Source organism: Phlebotomus argentipes, unplaced genomic scaffold (assembly GCF_947086385.1).
Source record: "Phlebotomus argentipes unplaced genomic scaffold, Phlebotomus argentipes genome assembly contig_39, whole genome shotgun sequence".
Classification (NCBI taxonomy): Eukaryota; Metazoa; Arthropoda; class Insecta; order Diptera; family Psychodidae; genus Phlebotomus; species Phlebotomus argentipes.
In genome coordinates, this window is record NW_026776182.1 from 410,996 (window position 1) to 428,089 (window position 17,094).

Consider the following 17,094-nt stretch of genomic DNA (forward strand, 5'->3'; position numbering starts at 1 on the left):
CTGGCCGGCGCATCAGCGTTTGTCATACAGCATCGCTTCGCGATGTTTGTGTAGTTTCTTAGTTTATCGTTATTTTTAGTTTTAAGGACCACTAAGTGGGTTGATTTTGGTCTTCAAGGTAAGTTAGATGTGCTTTCCATCTACTCTTGTTAATTTCACGTGAATTCAAGGGTGGCGCTTGTATTAGGGCGTCTGTAATGGATATAACCTCATTCTTTTCCCCCGAATAGAAGCTTCGCAGAAATGGGGCGCTCACCATCTCCGGGCCCGGCAACACGGCGCGACCGCAGAACCAAGGAAAAGGAGCGCGACCGGGAGAAGAGGAAGAAGAGATCCCGCGAGAAGGATGGCTGGGAGCGCAGCGACCGTCGACTGAGGTCTCACAGATCACACTCGAGGAGCCGAGAGCGAAGCGATCGTCCAGGACGCAGAACACCAGACTCGTAAGCTTTCCCCGTCAGTCCGTGGAGAGTGCGATGAATGCCATACTTACCTTGCAGGACATCGTCCGGGAGGCGAGAAGCACGCGCTGGGCGGCGCGATCAGCCGGGACCCTCGAGATCGCGCGCTCGAGGCGGCGGCGGAAGTTCGGGTGGCGACAGGCCATCCGTGAGCGAGGCGGATCTCGAGGGGAAGAGCCCTGAGGAGCAGGAGATGCTGCGCACGATGGGCTTCTGTGGCTTCGACACCACGAAGAACAAGAAGGTCGAGGGAAATAATGCCGGCGAGGTTCATGTGATCCTCAAGCGAAAGTACCGGCAGTACATGAACCGCAAGGGCGGCTTCAACCGGCCGCTGGATTTTGTCGCCTGATCATGGGCACGAGGACTGCAAACTACCTGCAATTTACCTGCCGTTAATGATTTCTCCATTGAATTCTACCGTTTACCTCGTTTATTTGCACCATTTTGCGTTAACTCTCAATCAAATATCAATCTCAGACGGATATTTACTGAAGTGACGGGTATTTTTTCCAGTTTCCACAGAACCACAACCACAATAGCCACTAACGACAATAGTTATTTTATTTTACAGCAATAGTTATTTACAATGTACAACCTCAGATGTTAAATTTTGCAATAGTATAAATTTTTACAGGAAATGCAGTCCTCCGGCGCGTGCCTGCGTCCGGAGGACTGCGTTGACAAATCAGGGATTCAATTGGGTCACACACACTCACACCACAAATCAAATCCAATGCCATAGCCTTAAAGTCCAGACGAAGGATACTCTTGTGTCCCTCCTGGATTTCCACACACACACACACACACACACTGCAATAGCTCAATCAACAAAAATTTAAAAATATACCTCACTAAAAGTTAAATGAAGAGAAATTATTGTTACAAAATTGTGTGATTGTAAGAGAAGGAAAGAAAAATTGCAGGGGCGCCTCTTGGAGAGGCTTTTCAAAGGATGTTAGCAGTTAAGAATCACCTCATCTCATAACAGTATTTAATCGTTTTGTAGCTACATCATCATCATCGTTAATTACCTCACTTTTAACCAGTTTTTTTTCATATACTGCAGTTTGTATTTTGATTGTAATTCAGCAGGTTTACAGTATTGTTCGAAAGTGTCGCAAGGGCAGGCAAAAATTGATGAATTTTCTAAACTTGTCTCAGCATTAAGGCCATAATCTCGCTTTTCAAGCCGCTTTCTGCCACACTTCTGAACTGTACTGTTAACAGACATTATTGTATCAGCTCTGATCCTCCATTCAGGAGTGTTTGGAGATCGCCGGGAAGCCATTTCCGCCCGGAGACTCCTTCTCAGGCCCTCCTCTCAGGATCAGAGACTATCTGTGTGTTAATCGCTTCATAATCATTTATTCCAATTGAATTGAATTTACAATATAATTTCAATAAAGAACGACTCGTAGAGTGACTCTTTTCTTAACTTTATAATTCAGTCATTGACGTCATGGCGGTCATTGGAAATCAGCCAGCATGATTCCTTGGCATATTGTTAACAAATCCTGGGCCACGATTCACCAAGTCCGCCACGAGTGCACGATTCGTATTGATTCTGCCCAATAATTCCTGAATACTTTGGTCCCTCATCCTGGGATTGCGCGGAGAAGGAGCCGCAGTTGAGATTCGGATGGGCTCGTTGTGTTCCTGATTTACTTCACTTGCAGTGATTTCGACGACTTCGTCGTCTGCGTTCATGAGTTGCTCAATGTCGACAGGATCTGAAGAGCTGCTCGAAGATCTGGATGAAAGTTGCGCAGACGTCTCTAGAACCACCTCGCTGACTTCCTCAGCTGCAGCTGGCACCGCCTCCACTTCCTGCCTCTCCTCTGTGACTTCCTCCTCATTCACAACCACGCGTCGTCTCTTCGGGAGAGGTCCCTCAATCTGCAAATCTTCATCCGGCGTGTAAGCCAACAGATCAGCTGGTGATCCCGATGACTGACTCTCCGTGTTGGCATCTTCATGTGCTTCAGGCTCTGGAAGAAAGGGTGGAATGTCCTCAATCTCGACAGCGCCATGCTGTGAGTCAGGAAGTGATTCCGGCAGCGTTCTGGGCTGTTGAGAACCTACATTGGCCTCAAGTGTGACGCCCCTTTCTTCGCGGGAGTCTTTCTCACTGGCCCGAGAGGCGAGTTGAGCATCCGGAATGCCTTCGAAGGAGGATTGATTCGGTGAGGATGTGGAAGAGAAGCTGGAAGATGTGTTGGAAGTATTCAGAGCCCTACTAGCTGTGTCGCTGCTCTCTGTGTGTGTAGCCTGGCGTCTGGCCAGGGAGTTCTTATATATATTGAGAGCCCGATCGTAGCAAGCATGGCACACAGGACTTGGAGTGGGAGTGCTCTGAAATTACACAAGGAATTAGAAGGGAAAAATCAATCAAAGTACATGAATTTGAAAACCTTGTAGTTCTTTTTGAAGTACTGAAACACCTTCACATGTTCGCTTCTTGGGACCACTGTGGAGCTGGCAGTCTTCTCACAAAAACCACAAACGGTCCTCTGTATCATTTTCGCAGGAATTAATTTGCAAACAATCAAACAGCTCAGCGTCCCGACGTTACAGTTGATCTGTCAGAAAATAGCGCGGCAAACTTGCGACTCGATAACGCATGTCCGCTGCAATTGTCCAATCGTCTGCAAACAAAATCGCACGTTTCGCACGAATGCCAAGATTTTGTCGCAAAAATAGAATATCTCAAATTCGGAGGCACATTAGAAATTTCAAGTTTTTCAGAAACCAAATGTGGGCTTTAAAGAAATAAGAAAAAAGTGATATAATTTCCGAGTTCTTTCATTTGTCATTTCTCATTCCACCGACACTTCTTGTCGCATGGATTTATCGGGTCGACGTCGCGGACAGTTTGACTGCCACGTCCCCTGAAACTCATTCGATGCGCCGGTGAACCCAGATATCGTGCGGGAGGGCTCAGTTAATGGTCGACGTCGGGAAGAGCTGTCATTGTGGGGCCATTGCAATTGGCAAGTGAACTGAGCGCCCGTCCACCATATTGTTATTTCCAATTTTCCGTGGCGACGCCATAGTAGTTGACGCCATACTTGAGCGGCAGCGGTTACGCGCCTTCGCCCGCGGAGCCGGCAACGATGAGCGGCCAGGATATTATGTGCGAGGTGGAGATCTCCGACTCGAACATCGTAGAGGTGGTCGAGGCGGACTTCAATGAGATCGGCGTGAGTTACGAGGACTACGAGCAGTACGAGGAAGTAACATGTCAGACGGAGGATAGCCAGGAGATGCTGATGCAGCAGATGGAGGACGAAGAGATCGTTGGGGAGTTGCAGGGCCACGAGGAAGTGATCGACCCAGCTGAGCTTGTCTACGGCGATGTTGCCAGTCTCAGTAATGACATCTTCGTCGAGACTTCCTCGCCCGGGCCGTCGACGGCGCCTTCCCTCACGGCGGCGCGCGTTCGGCGACGTCCTGTAAAGATGGAGGACAACGCTTCTCTCTCCGCCATTCAGAGTTCTGATCATGGAGGTGGGCCATAGCGAGACATATTGTCAGCAGCAAAGTGCAAAAGTCATTGTTTCCAAGATTTGTTGTGCCTAAATTTGCAAGAGGTGTCCTGACCCTTCTGACCTTAACTCGGAATGTTTGCATATCCAATGCATTACATATGTTTGGAATTTTCCCTTACCACTATTTTGAAAAATATGTGGATTGTTGATAATATTGTTTGGTTGGTCAAGGAATCAATTCAGGATATGTTTATGAGCAGAAGAAGAAAAATAGCCATTGCAATTCTTTATCACGTCTCTTCCTGCAGAGCACGCTGGAGCGCCGATGAGCAGCGCAAAGGCGCGTCGATGGGTGCAGAAGCAAGTGCAGATCAAGACGATGGACGGGGAGTTCAGCGTGACAATGTGGGCGTCCGGAGCGTCTGACACAGACGAGGACTCTGCACCGGAACCCGATCCTGACTATATTGGCTATATGATGGACAAGAAGGTGAGCAGTGGCCAGGAAAGCGTTCCCGGTCTCGATCTCTCTGATCCCAAACAATTGGCGGAGTTTGCTCGACCCGGTCACAAGATGAAGATGAAGAAGTCAACACAGAACTCTCAAGACTCCTCAGATCGCACCATAGGTGAGTCATGCGCATTATCTCGTCCGGATCTCCATTGTAATGAAATGTTTGTCCTGCGCAGCGTGTCCGCACAGGGATTGCAGCAAGATGTTCAGGGACAACAGCGCCATGCGAAAGCATTTGCATACACACGGACCGCGGGTTCATGTCTGTGCGGAATGCGGCAAAGCCTTCGTGGAGAGCAGCAAGCTGAAGCGCCATCAACTTGTGCACACCGGCGAAAAGCCATTTCAATGCTCCTTCGATGGCTGTGGCAAGCGCTTCTCTCTGGACTTCAATCTGAGGTGAGTGACCACGGCGCAGAAGGTTGTGTTCAAGTAATTAACTTGTACTGTTTCTCAGGACACACGTTCGCATTCACACGGGCGATCGTCCTTACGTATGTCCTTTCGACGGATGTAACAAGAAGTTCGCCCAATCGACTAATCTGAAATCACACATATTGACACACGCTAAAGCCAAGTTAGTATCAAAAGCGATCGAATCAAAAGTAATCTCTTAATGCGAAGTCCTTGTTTTTCCAGATCTCGCAAAGGAAGCTATAATATGTCTATCTGCAATCCAGAGATTCACTGAAATGCTTCAAAATCCTCCAGGAAGAGATTGTCACACAAATGAGGGTTTTTCATGCGTCTTGAAGTGTTAAAATGGTTAATATGATTTTTTTTTCGACAAATCACAAATCCTCATTTGGACATTTTGTTCTCAGAACTAATTATAAATACAAACATTGCAGATGTATCATTTTCCGCCATAGAATTATTGTGTTTCATGAAAATATATGAAATTTTGAGAAGGAATTATATCCTTTCGTAAATCCATGTCCTCTTGACCTATTTCTGGAATGGGAATAGTAGGCATATTTTTATCGATGACGGACAGGACAAATTGACATGTGTGGGGATTTTCAGCCGGGCAAGCAGTGTTTATTTTCCGCTCATTGTAAGTTGACGCACCTGACCAAATCCCGCACTTTTTACCAGTTTCCCAGCACAGAAGCCAGGTAATTCCCACAAAAACCTAAATCTAGAACTTCTTTGAATGTTTTTCTATGTGAATCACATGGAATATTTAAGTATTTTCTCATGAATTCTGTGAAAAATCACGGATAAAGATTCTAACCTCGAATTTTTCAGTCATGGGAAGAAAACCCAAAACTCCGGAGAGGAAGAAGAAGCCACCCACACGAAAAGAACTGCGGAAGCAAAAGAGGGAGCAGAAGAAGAAACTGAAGCACACATTTTTCTCCCAGAAGAAGAAGAAAGTGGTCGAGTCTAAGAAGAAGAAAACAACAATCGAGAAAACGGAAATTTCTGACGAGGAGATTCCGTCTGATGACGAGCTGCCTTCTCCAAATCCTGTCAACGGTGGAAAGGCAGTGATTGAGCATCCATTGGATCGTTTCAAGAAGGCCGCAGAGAAGCAGAACAAGCTGGTGAAGGAGATCACGAGCGGCTCGAGGAAGAGAAGAATTAAGCAACTGAAGGCGGAAAATGAGAAGGAAGATCGCCTCATTCGGCAGCTGGAAAAGAAGCTGAAGATTGATAAGAAGCGTGGCGATAAATCTGTGCCGAAGTGCTTCGATGACGGATTTGATTACATCCTGGAGCTGTGTCTGCCCGAGAACATTGATAACATGTACAAGGCAGCCAAGGAGGCGAAGGATCTCGATGGAGAAGGCTCGAAAGGGGAGGAGCTGCGATTGAAGGATGCTGAAAAGAGGTACTTTGGAAGCGACAGTGAACTGGAGAGCGTGGATTCTGAGATTGAAGAAAATATAGATGAAGAACTTGGAAATATTGGGAGCGATTCCGAGGATGATGTGCAATCTCATCGATACGTTCGAGCGCCAGAGTATCTCTCAGATGACTCAGAAGATGAGGAACTTCAGGAGGAGGAAGAGGAGGAAAACGACAATGCTGATGAAGAGAGCAACTATGCGGAGGAGGAAAACAGTGATGCCGATGGCGTTGAGGAAGATATCTATGGACGGACGAGAGACAAAGCCGGGAATGTCGTGAATGGAAAGTACATTCCACCGCACATGAGAGCTCAGCAGGCCAGCAGCGATGAGAAGCTGCAGAGATTGAGGAAGCAGCTGAAAGGGTGGCTCAACAGACTAGCAGAAGCGAATTTGCAGAAAATTGCGAAGGACACCGAGGATCTCTACATGAAGAACTCCCGCCATGACATGAATCACACGCTTTGCTCCCTCATCGTGGAGTCCATCGTCACACCCGTGAACGCTGTGGAGCGAATGGTGCAGGAACACGCACTGTTCATTGCTGTTCTGCACGCGAACGTGGGCAGCGAAGTTGGTGCGCACTTCTTGGAGGCGCTCGTGCAGAAATTCGACACGCTGCTCAATCAGATGGAAGCGTACGACGTGGAAGAGAAGCAGCTGGACAATGTGGTGCTCTTCCTCTGCCACTTGTACACGTTTCGGATTTGTCATCACAGCCTGATCTTCGAGTTGCTAAAGAGAGTGAGTGCTGAGTTAAGTGAGAAGTGCGTGGAGTGTATTTTGGTGGTTCTGCGGTCTGTTGGCTTCGCGCTGCGAAAGGATGATCCAGTGGCGCTCAAGGAATTCATTGGAGAGATTCGCCAGAAGGCAGACACACTTCCGGAAGCCCTGAAAGACAAGTGAGACAGTCTTTTAGCAACTCATCTATGCATTTATTACATTTTTTTTTCGTCATTTCAGCCCGAGGATGAAATTCATGCTGGATATTTTGGTGGCTGTGAAGAACAACAACATGCTGAAGATTCCCAATTACGATCCCAGCCTCGCTGAGCATCTCAGGAAGTTGCTGAAGGGAATCCTGAGGAATGAGAAATACGTCACGACACTTAACATCCGCATGGATGATCTCCTGGCGGCTGACCAAAAGGGAAAGTGGTGGATTGTGGGTTCTGCGTGGACTGGAAGGCAGTCTGAGGGCCAAGGAAGCGTCGGCCGAGGCAAAAATGGTCAAAAGTTCTCGTCAGAAGTGTTGGAATTGGCGAAAAAACACCGCATGAACACGGAGGATAAGACCAATGTCTTCTGCACACTCATGACAGCCACTGATCAGACGGATGCCGTGAATCGACTTCTGGAACTCTCCATCAAGGACACTCGTGTGATTGCCACAATCCTGATCTACTCCTGCCTCTGCGAGCCCGCCTACAATGCTTTTTACGCCGTCGTGGCGCAGCAACTCTGCTCTTCCGACCGAAAGCACCGACTGGCCATCCAATTTGCGTCATGGGACAAGATCAAGGTCCTGGGGAATCTCAATGACAACCAAATTGATAACTTCTCGAAATTCCTTGCGCACCTAATCGAGGAAGGCGCGCAATCGCTCTCAATCCTGAAAGTGATTGACTTTGGCCAGATTGACAAGGCTTCCGTGAAACTAGTCAGGAGGATTATGCTGACGATTCTCCTGAAGGACGACTACACCTGTCGAAAGGTAATTCTTGAGGAGAAAAGTGGCCAGAGTTGCCTTTCTAATCGATTCCCTTTCAGGTCTTTGACAAAATCGCTCCCAGCGCTAAGTTGAAGTCCTTCAAAGTGAGCCTGAAACTCTTCCTGCAGCACTTCCTCGTGAAGAAGGCAAACAAACTGGACCTACCTGAGGATCAACTCCAAACGATGATGAAGCGCATTGCAATCGCCGACGAATCCTTGTCCTCCAGTTCAAGAGTTCTTCTGTAGAGAATACTTTTGGAGAACAAATAAACTTGTATATTTCAATTTTCCACTATTTTTCGGAAGTGCATGGATGACTCCGGATCTCAGGTGGACGCCCAGGGCGGCGTTAAAGGCGTGGGATTCTGCAGATAAGACATCACGACGGCGCTCACACTCAGCATGAAGGATGAGAGGATCTGCTTGGCATCGTCACAGACACGGGAGTTGGCGAAGCTGATGCAGGAGGAGTAGAGGGCGAGCCAGGAGCACCACTTGGACTTCATCATAAGGCCGCACATGGAGAAAACCATCCCTGGAGTGAGGAATCCACAATAACCTCTCGCCTTCAGAAATATCAGTGTCAAACTTACCAAGAATATTCATGTAATCAGGCATTAAATCCTCATTTCCCTGTTGCCCATTGCTGGCCGGCGGCTTGTATCTATTCACCTTGTCGGGGCGACGAGGATCAACAGTGGGAGAATTCATCCTGGGGCTCCTGGAATGATTCAATGAATCGCACGAGAAAAACTGTCCAAAATGTCAGAAAAACAGCCCGACTGTAAAATTCTCATGTCGAACAAAACTCTTAAATTAAGAGACTCAGATTTCTGCTGATTTTCATAAATTATTTTGTACTTTGTGAATAAAATTAGAAAATTAGATATAAATACATTAGTTCACAGGTAAATCAAGGACAATGACACACACATTGTTCGTGGCTGGATTGGTTTTAAACGCTGCTGGCCACAGATACTGAACTGTTGCTTGGGAGATTCTGCTGGGCATTCTGGTGAGTCTTCATGTGGGTTTTCAGGGTGCTGGACTGCAGGAAGGCTGTTCCGCACACTCTGCACACATACGGCCGCTCACCTGGAGACAATCATCAGCATTATGATCCCCAAAAGAAAATGGAATCTGTGAATTTCTAACCTGTATGCGTTCTTGTGTGTGAAACCATGTCGCTTTTCTGGGCGAAGGATCTCTCGCAAAACTTGCATTCATAGGGACGCTCTCCGGTGTGAGTCCTTCTGTGATTCTTCAGCGTTCCCAGTGCTGTAAATCGCATTGGGCAAAAATCGCAGGCATACGGACGCTCGCCCGTGTGAATTCTCTTGTGCTTCACGAGAGAACTGGACGTCGTGAATCCCGATCCGCATGTGTCACAAACAAATGGATGTTCTCCCGAGTGCTTTCTCATGTGTGCGTCGAGCTCTCCTTTGCTCACGAATGTCTTCCCGCAAGTGTCACACTTGTAGGGCTTCATCTTGTTGTGCCTCATCGTGTGTTGCTTGAGATTCGTCGACTGGCTGAAGCCCTTGCCGCAAATGGAGCACAGAAAGGGCCGCTCGCCGCTGTGGATGCGCAGGTGATCCTTCAGCGAGGAGATCATGTTGAAACCTACAAGGCAGGATCAGCTCAAAACCAGTCTCTATTACCCTCTGAGGAATACTCACATTTTCCACACTCTCTACACTGATGTTTCTTCAGTCCTCTGTGCGTCGATGCGTGCGCTGTGAGTTGCTCCTCTACGGAGAACAATTTCGGACAGTCCGGACACTTGAAGGGCTTGTCTTTTGTGCTGTGTGTACCCATGTGCTGCACCAGATTCCGCTTCCGGACAAACACGCGATTGCAGATATTGCAACGAAAGGATATTTCTAGGCACTTATTCGTCTTCTGGTGTCTCATCAGAGACTTCCTCCTGGCAAAGTAAGAGCCACACTTTGAGCAGCTGAACTCAGACTTGATATCCACACTCGATCCCGCCACTTGAGGCTCCTTCACTGACGAAAACGACTGCTCCTCTTCCAGAATACAGCTCTCCTTCACGTCGTTCGTCTCTTCCGCCTCATTCACTTCACTGGCCGCTTTGCTGGCGTCATACACTGTGGGTTCGATTTTCAGGTAGTCACTGAGCTCCTCCAGAGTCTGCGGCTCGTGGAGTTCCTGCTTCAAGACATTGTCCTTCTTCTCCTCCGTCGCCTCATTGAGACACGCAACCAGAGCAATTTCGTTTTTCTCACACTTCTCCTTGAAGCAAAAAGCCCTCGAGAGTTCGTGCACGCAACCGACGCAAACATTGCTGGGCAGATTGAGATTCTTATTGATCTGCAGATGAGAAACATTTCCTGTCACTCTCAGGATCAACACAAAACTTGAGTTCTAAGCAATTATCTCACCGTCACGAGAGAACTCAACATCTCCAGTATTGTAGGGGTTTCTTAAAGAGGATTTACATGCTTAATATGTTGAAAACCAGTTATTTTCAAGGATGGATTTCCAGGATTGTTTACCTTCTGTAGCGGTGGAATTCTCCAGGGAAATTGATGTTATGCAGTATCTCGAGTAGATTGAGAGCAAGTCTGCTGTCTCTCCAAGACACACACGACATATTTTATCAAAAGACAGTGCCATTCCCTTTTTCCACACTTCCACCATCGCACAGGATCCAGAAAGCATCCGCAAAGTGTTTTTCACCCTCTTTCTCGCCCCAGCAAAACATAATAATGTTTTGACAGCCAAAAACATCGACAAAAACAACACTCGTCTAAACTTGTCGAATCCCGGCTGATTGCCAAATTCCGGCACAATTCGAGGGAAAATGAGGAAAATTCCTTTCAAGAACATCGTGGTGGGCATTTCCGGTGGTGTAGACAGTGCTGTGGCCGCTCTTCTCCTCAAGAACAAAGGTACAGATCATGACAATTCGTACTTATGTAGAAATCTTAATGTCAACAAACGTCCTTACAGGATATCGTCTGCAGGGAGTTTTCATGAGAAACTGGGACATTGTGGATGAGAAAACTACCTGTACTGGAGATCAGGACTGGGAAGATGCCCAAAGAGTGTGCAACCACCTCAAAATTCCCTTGATTTACGTAAACTTCGTGAAGGAATACTGGAACAACGTCTTCACGCAATTCCTGCGAGACTACGAATCAGGATTGACTCCCAATCCGGACATTCTGTGCAATAGATTCATCAAGTTCGATAACTTCTTCGCATTTGCCACGAGGGCGGATAAGCTTAATGCGGACGCTATTGCCACTGGACACTATGCTAGAAACAGTTTTGGGAACTTCCTGGAACACTTCTGTCCGGAAAGCAACGTAAAACTGTTGCAGGCGAGAGACAGCATGAAAGATCAGACCTTTTTCCTCTCAAGTGTGCCTCAGAGAGCCCTCAGGAGAACAATGTTTCCACTGGGAGACTTCACCAAGGATCAAGTGAAGACAATGGCTCGAGACGCGGGCATGGGGTTCCTCTTGCGGAAGAAGGAGAGCACCGGGATTTGCTTCATTGGACACCGAAATTTTCAGGATTTCATATCAGAAGTGAGTGGATATTTCCAGCTTTTGATAAACAATGCCTGTTATCGCTTTTTTTCCAGTATATCTCCACAAAACCTGGGAAATTAGTTGATATCGATACAGGATCTGTTGTTGGGAGTCATAATGGGATTCACAATTGGACTGTTGGTCAGAGATGTCGCTTGGCAGGATTTCCTCAGCCTTATTTCATCGCCCAGAAAGATTGCAATTCGAATATCATCTTCGTCGCTGAAGGATCAAAAAATCCCGCTCTCTATTCCAAAGTTTTCCACACGGAATCTCCTTACTGGATAGCTGAAGATTGCCTGCCCAGACTGGGAGAGGGATTTGAGTGCTTATTTAGGTTTCAGCACAGAAAGCCCCTGACAAAGTGTCAGTTAGAGAGGGATTCTGCAGCCCCTGGTGGATTGCTGGTCACTTTAGAGAATCCACTGAGGGCTATAACTCCCGGACAATATGCTGTGTTTTATGGCGAGACTGAGTGCTATGGCTGTGCCAGGATCACAACGACAATCTGTGGGGAGGAAGCCCCGGAACAGGAGTATAAAGTCCTTTGCTGACGGTTTGCAGAGGGCGACTTTTGAAACTCGTCGAAAAATAGATGGCAAAAAAAGTTTATTTTGATGTTGGACTGCGAGCCAGTGAAAATCCGCAAATTCCCAGTGAAAAGCTGCAGGATGGAGAGTGGAAATGCGAGAATCAAACTAGAGGACTTGGATGAGCTTCAGTGTCGTGAATGCGGTGAGAATTTCCAGGAGAGCATTCAGTTTGAGAGTCACCGGAAGCAACACTCTTCCTTCAAATGCAACTTCTGCTTATCGGATAAATATTCCCTCACAGACTTTGAGTATCACCTACAGAAGCACGGAGGATTCAAGATCTTCACGTGTATCATTTGCCAGGTCACCTTCACTATCCTGGCGGACTTAAATAATCACCTTCCCATGCATTTGGATGAGGAGGGAATCTCGGAAACCTGCGCGGAAGAGAAGACGGAAGCTGATGAGATTGCGGAGTCTCTCGGCGAGAGAGTAGAAGACAGTGTGACCTGTGAGGAGGAGACGAAGCCTGGAAAGCGGAAGCGCGGGCGTCCGAAGAGAGTCCGCGTGATAAATGAGGAGGGGGACAAGAAGTTTGAGTGTCCTCAGTGTTTCCACGCGTCCAAGAGTGCCTCGAATCTGAAGAAGCACATGAGGACACACACTGGACTGAAGCCCTATGAGTGCGCTCTGTGTGGCAAATGCTATTCCGAGAAGTATGACGTTCGGATTCACCTGCAACTGAAGCACACGAAGCCACAGAAGCCGGAGATTTGCCCGTATTGTGGGAAGAAGTTTAACTTCTCCATACGCCTGAGATCGCACATCAGAGCCATTCATCGGCCGCGCGAGCAGTTTCCCTGTTTCGTGTGCGGCAAGACGTATTCTACGCGCGGCGGACTCTACTTCCACCTGAAGACTCACAACTCCGAACCGGAGGTGCACAAGTGCTCGGAGTGTGATAAGACGTTCGACAAGCAGCACTACCTTCAGCGTCATCATCGTCACATGCACGCGGCGCCAAGATTCCATTGCGACTGGGAAGCCTGCTCCTTTCGCTCCAACTCGCGCTCGGTCCTCGTGGAGCACCAGCGCACCCACACGGGAGAGAAGCCCTTCCAGTGTGGCGCCTGCAGCAAGGGATTCGCCACGAAGGCCGCCTTGGCCAGCCACACGTCCCAGCGCCACAATCCCGCCACGCTGCAATGCGAGTTCTGCGAGAAGGTCTTTAAGATCTCGGCCACGCGACGCTGCCACATCCGCAGAGTTCACATGGAGAGAAAGGTGGCGTGTCCGGTGTGCGACAAGAAATATGCTACAAAAGGCGATCTCACCAGGCATCTCAAAGACAGCCATTCGGTCAAGAAGGAGAACCTCAGCGAGTAAGACATCACTTTTTGGGAAGCGCTAATCATGGGAATACCTAATAGAAGAATTAAAAGGAAAGTTTTCGCATTTTATTCATATTGTGCAAAAAATAATTTTTGTGGCCAAATCTGGATCTCCGAATTTCCTCTAAATGCGAATGGATTGCGGTTTATGTCTAGGCTAAACACAAAAACGTTGAATTTAATTTTTTTTATACCAAAAAGATAGAATTGCGAGATTAATAGAAACTTTTTTTGTGGTGTTTTGGAAGGAAAAGTGAAAAAGTGGCAGCAGACCCAAAAAATTGTTTTTATTGATCAAAGACATGAAATTTTGGGCACAAATTAATGATTCAACGCCAGTAATTCTGATTTAAGTGTTCAACGCGTAGAGCTTCAAGAGGTAAGACATAAACGATGGGAAATGCATTGAATTGGCAAAATGTAAACAAAGCTTCGTGAATCGACATTTCAGGCGAAAAATGAATAAATTCGAGGTGAAACGAGAGGCTACAAGTGGCATTGATTGCCAGGAATGTGGGGAGAGTTTCGTAATATATCCAGAACTCGAGAAGCACAGAGAAATCGCTCACAATTTGTTCAACTGCAAATCCTGCGCAAAAGAAGAGACTTCCGTGGTGGCATTTGAGTATCATCTGCAGATGCATGGCGGAATGAAGCTGTACAAGTGCACAATTTGCCATGAGAACTTCTCATTCCTCATCGAACTGAACAGTCATCTTCCTATTCATTTGGCAGAGGAAAAACCTTTTCCAGCTGGCGAACAATTGATAGACGCAGCAATTAATTTAGGGCAAAAGATTAAGACGGAATCACCAACACCAGCTGAGAGAGGGGATTCCAGTGGTGAAGAGCCAGACATGCCACAGGAGAAAACTGTTGTTCTCGAGTGGGTGAAGCCGCAGAAGATTTTCAAGTGCTCTCAGTGTCCGCACACCAGCAAAACTCGCAGCAATCTCAAGCTGCACGCCAGGACACACACCAATGAGAGGCCTTTCGAGTGCGCCATTTGTGGGAAGACGTACAGACACAAAGTCAGCGTGAAATCTCACCTGCTAATGATTCACGACAAGAACAAGCAGCGAACGGAAGTGTGTAAAATCTGCGGCAAGGGATTCTACATGAAGGAGAGACTGAAAGTGCACGTGCGTGAAATGCACTCCTCCGATAACACAAGATATCCTTGCCACCTGTGCGGAAAGACATATTCCTCAAAGTCGGGCGTTGCTTTGCATATACAGCGGCACGACGCGAAGAATAATGGAGTTCCTTGTCCCAAGTGTGGCAAAGTCTTCACCACGCGTCTTGGCATGACTTTGCATCTCAAGAGGCACAATCCTGAGCGAAAGTACGTCTGTGACTGGGAGTCCTGCGACTACAGCACGCCTCTCACCACATCTCTACGCGATCATCGGCGCACGCACACGGGCGAAAAGCCGTTTAAATGTGACTTCTGCGACAAGACGTTCAGCGTGAGGGGTTGCGTGAAGAGGCACATTGCGCACATGCACAACCCCCACATTGTTCCCTGCACGCAATGCGAGAAGAGTTTTCCCACGCGAAAAGCTCTGCTCGATCACGTGAGACGACTTCACGCGGAGAGAACGATTCCCTGCTCAGTGTGCAACAAGAAGTACGGAAGCAAGGCGGACGTGAGCCGGCATATGAAGGATAGTCACTCGATCAAGAAGAAGAAAGTGCATTTTTCAATTTGTGATTCTTGAATGAGTTGAATTCAGCAATAAAAAGTGGGGATTGTTTAGGCGGGAAAGGTTTGAAATTCTTGGAACTGGTCTAAACGAATGGAAGTAAAACTGCTAGAATGACTGGAATGTCAAAAACTATTGTGGCAATGCGTGTTTTGGTCCGTGTTTTCATGATTTCTCCTCTAAAAACGCTAAAATATCAGTTCCAATTAAATTCAAGGGCACCGTGAGACAATCCTGCCGACATTTGCGGTCCTAATTTGTGGAATATTGTAAATGAAAAGGTTTCTACAGAAGTTTTGTTGATTTATTGTCAACGTTGGCTGAAACACTTTTTCCGAATTTTCAGAGAGAAAAATATGGAGGAATCCAAGGAATCAGTATTCAATTCCGAAGCGATAAGCAATGTTTGCTGTCGAGAGTGCGGCGGAAATTTTGGCGGATGGGCGGAATTGTTGACTCACAGGGAAAGCGCGCACGGCTTGTATAGCTGCAAGTGCTGCGATAATGAGGAGAGTTCTCTGGTGGAATTTGAGTACCATCTTCAGACTCATGGCGGAATGAAGCTGTACAGGTGCATAATTTGCCAGGAGAACTTTTACTTCCTCTCAGAACTCAATGAGCACCTCTTGAAACACATGCCGAAGGATGAATCGCAGTCGGATAGCGAAGAAAGTGTCCTGTCGGTGTTGACTTATGACGAAGTCAAAGTGGAGGAAGTGGTGGTGAGTGAAGCGCATACAAAAATGGAAGCCTTCAAGGAAATGGCTGAGCAAAGCGATGTTCACGAGGAGGATGTGATTGCTATTGGCCTGGACCGGCTGGACAGGTTGGACAGGAGCGATGGTAAGATACACAAATGCACGCAATGCACTTACAGTGCCAAGACCAGAAACAATCTCAAGCAACATCTGAAGATGCACACATCTGAGAAGCCCTTCGAGTGCTCAGATTGCGGCAATTCCTACAAGCATAAGAAGGATGTGAAGCTACACATACAAAACATACACAAGAAGGCGAAGATAAAGACGGAGTTTTGTAAAATGTGTGGCAAAGCATTCTTCACGAAGAAAATGCTGATGCTCCACTGCAGGGAAATGCATAATTCTCGCAACGCCCTGACAAGGCATCCGTGCAGGATCTGCCAGAAGACATACAGCACGAAGTCGGCACTCTACAGACACATGCAGAGCCACGATGAGAACAACCAGCATCCGTGTCCGATCTGTGGAAAGATCTTTCTCACGCCCGTCGCCATCAATCTGCACATCGAGCGACACAATACGGAGCGGAAGTTTGTATGCGACTGGAAATCATGCTCCTACAGCACATACATGCGTGCGAAGCTGACAACCCACCGGCGAACTCACACGGGCGAAAGACCCTTCAAGTGTAATTATTGCGATGCTTCATTCCACGTGAAGAGTTGCCTCACGAGGCACATTACTCAGATTCACATCGAAAAAGCCGTCAAATGCCCGAAATGCAATAAGACATTTTCCAGTTCGACCAACTTGCAGGTTCACATCCAGCGTGTCCACTCAGAGCGGAAGATAAAGTGCTCATTGTGCGAAAAGAAGTTCGCCAGCAATGAAGATTTGGGCAGACACATGAAATTCTGCCACTCAGTAAAGAAAAGCAAGTGGCTTTACAACGACAAATAACTGCCACGAGGAACACTAAGAAAAAAGATCACCTAACATACAAATACAGACGTCCAAACTTTCAGAGAATTCACATGGAAAGTATAGAAAATAAAAGGGAAATCAAATTAATCGCGTCATGTGAGAATGAATGGAAGAGTTTGAATGAAAACCACTGATTTTCCCACATCGTCATCAATCAGACTCACTTTCATTCTTATCACAA

The 17,094-nt window shown here is 47.2% G+C and overlaps 9 protein-coding genes across 9 annotated transcripts; 6 read left to right on the forward strand and 3 right to left on the reverse strand.

The window, feature by feature from the left end:
* The first annotated feature begins 4 nt into the window (after positions 1-4).
* Positions 5-1,327, forward strand: LOC132263814 (U4/U6.U5 small nuclear ribonucleoprotein 27 kDa protein). The gene is made up of 3 exons (XM_059763803.1): positions 5-118; positions 231-443; positions 501-1,327. Exons 2-3 carry the CDS (start codon positions 244-246, stop codon positions 811-813), a joined length of 513 nt encoding a protein of 170 aa, XP_059619786.1. The 5' UTR covers positions 5-118; positions 231-243; the 3' UTR covers positions 814-1,327.
* A 609-nt stretch (positions 1,328-1,936) lies between these two features.
* LOC132263813 (uncharacterized) lies at positions 1,937-3,049 on the reverse strand. The gene is made up of 2 exons (XM_059763801.1): positions 2,876-3,049; positions 1,937-2,816 (listed from the first exon to the last, which is right to left on the reverse strand). Exons 1-2 carry the CDS (start codon positions 2,981-2,983, stop codon positions 1,941-1,943), a joined length of 984 nt encoding a protein of 327 aa, XP_059619784.1. The 5' UTR covers positions 2,984-3,049; the 3' UTR covers positions 1,937-1,940.
* Positions 3,050-3,268: 219 nt separating this feature from the next.
* LOC132263859 (transcriptional repressor protein YY1-like) lies at positions 3,269-5,340 on the forward strand. Its single transcript, XM_059763853.1, has 5 exons — positions 3,269-3,971; positions 4,261-4,581; positions 4,643-4,865; positions 4,924-5,043; positions 5,106-5,340. Exons 1-5 carry the CDS (start codon positions 3,578-3,580, stop codon positions 5,155-5,157), a joined length of 1,110 nt encoding a protein of 369 aa, XP_059619836.1. The 5' UTR covers positions 3,269-3,577; the 3' UTR covers positions 5,158-5,340.
* Positions 5,341-5,375: 35 nt separating this feature from the next.
* Positions 5,376-8,328, forward strand: LOC132263854 (nucleolar MIF4G domain-containing protein 1 homolog). The gene is made up of 4 exons (XM_059763849.1): positions 5,376-5,584; positions 5,718-7,224; positions 7,286-8,036; positions 8,093-8,328. Exons 2-4 carry the CDS (start codon positions 5,720-5,722, stop codon positions 8,279-8,281), a joined length of 2,445 nt encoding a protein of 814 aa, XP_059619832.1. The 5' UTR covers positions 5,376-5,584; positions 5,718-5,719; the 3' UTR covers positions 8,282-8,328.
* LOC132263861 (protein Asterix) lies at positions 8,286-8,820 on the reverse strand. The gene is made up of 2 exons (XM_059763856.1): positions 8,629-8,820; positions 8,286-8,570 (listed from the first exon to the last, which is right to left on the reverse strand). Exons 1-2 carry the CDS (start codon positions 8,744-8,746, stop codon positions 8,362-8,364), a joined length of 327 nt encoding a protein of 108 aa, XP_059619839.1. The 5' UTR covers positions 8,747-8,820; the 3' UTR covers positions 8,286-8,361.
* Positions 8,821-8,872: 52 nt separating this feature from the next.
* Positions 8,873-10,803, reverse strand: LOC132263855 (zinc finger protein OZF-like). The gene is made up of 5 exons (XM_059763850.1): positions 10,555-10,803; positions 10,441-10,481; positions 9,715-10,369; positions 9,191-9,658; positions 8,873-9,130 (listed from the first exon to the last, which is right to left on the reverse strand). The coding sequence occupies exons 1-5, from the start codon at positions 10,787-10,789 to the stop codon at positions 8,991-8,993; spliced, it is 1,539 nt and encodes a 512-aa protein (XP_059619833.1). The 5' UTR covers positions 10,790-10,803; the 3' UTR covers positions 8,873-8,990.
* LOC132263858 (mitochondrial tRNA-specific 2-thiouridylase 1) lies at positions 10,803-12,152 on the forward strand. Its single transcript, XM_059763852.1, has 3 exons — positions 10,803-10,950; positions 11,012-11,595; positions 11,652-12,152. Exons 1-3 carry the CDS (start codon positions 10,863-10,865, stop codon positions 12,150-12,152), a joined length of 1,173 nt encoding a protein of 390 aa, XP_059619835.1. The 5' UTR covers positions 10,803-10,862.
* On the forward strand, positions 12,149-17,069 carry LOC132263834 (zinc finger protein 62 homolog). The gene is made up of 3 exons (XM_059763828.1): positions 12,149-13,513; positions 13,974-15,218; positions 15,575-17,069. Exons 1-3 carry the CDS (start codon positions 12,216-12,218, stop codon positions 16,887-16,889), a joined length of 3,858 nt encoding a protein of 1,285 aa, XP_059619811.1. The 5' UTR covers positions 12,149-12,215; the 3' UTR covers positions 16,890-17,069.
* LOC132263857 (zinc finger protein 845-like) lies at positions 13,649-15,290 on the forward strand. The gene is made up of 2 exons (XM_059763851.1): positions 13,649-13,901; positions 13,974-15,290. Exon 2 carries the CDS (start codon positions 13,981-13,983, stop codon positions 15,241-15,243), a length of 1,263 nt encoding a protein of 420 aa, XP_059619834.1. The 5' UTR covers positions 13,649-13,901; positions 13,974-13,980; the 3' UTR covers positions 15,244-15,290.
* Positions 17,070-17,094: the final 25 nt, after the last annotated feature.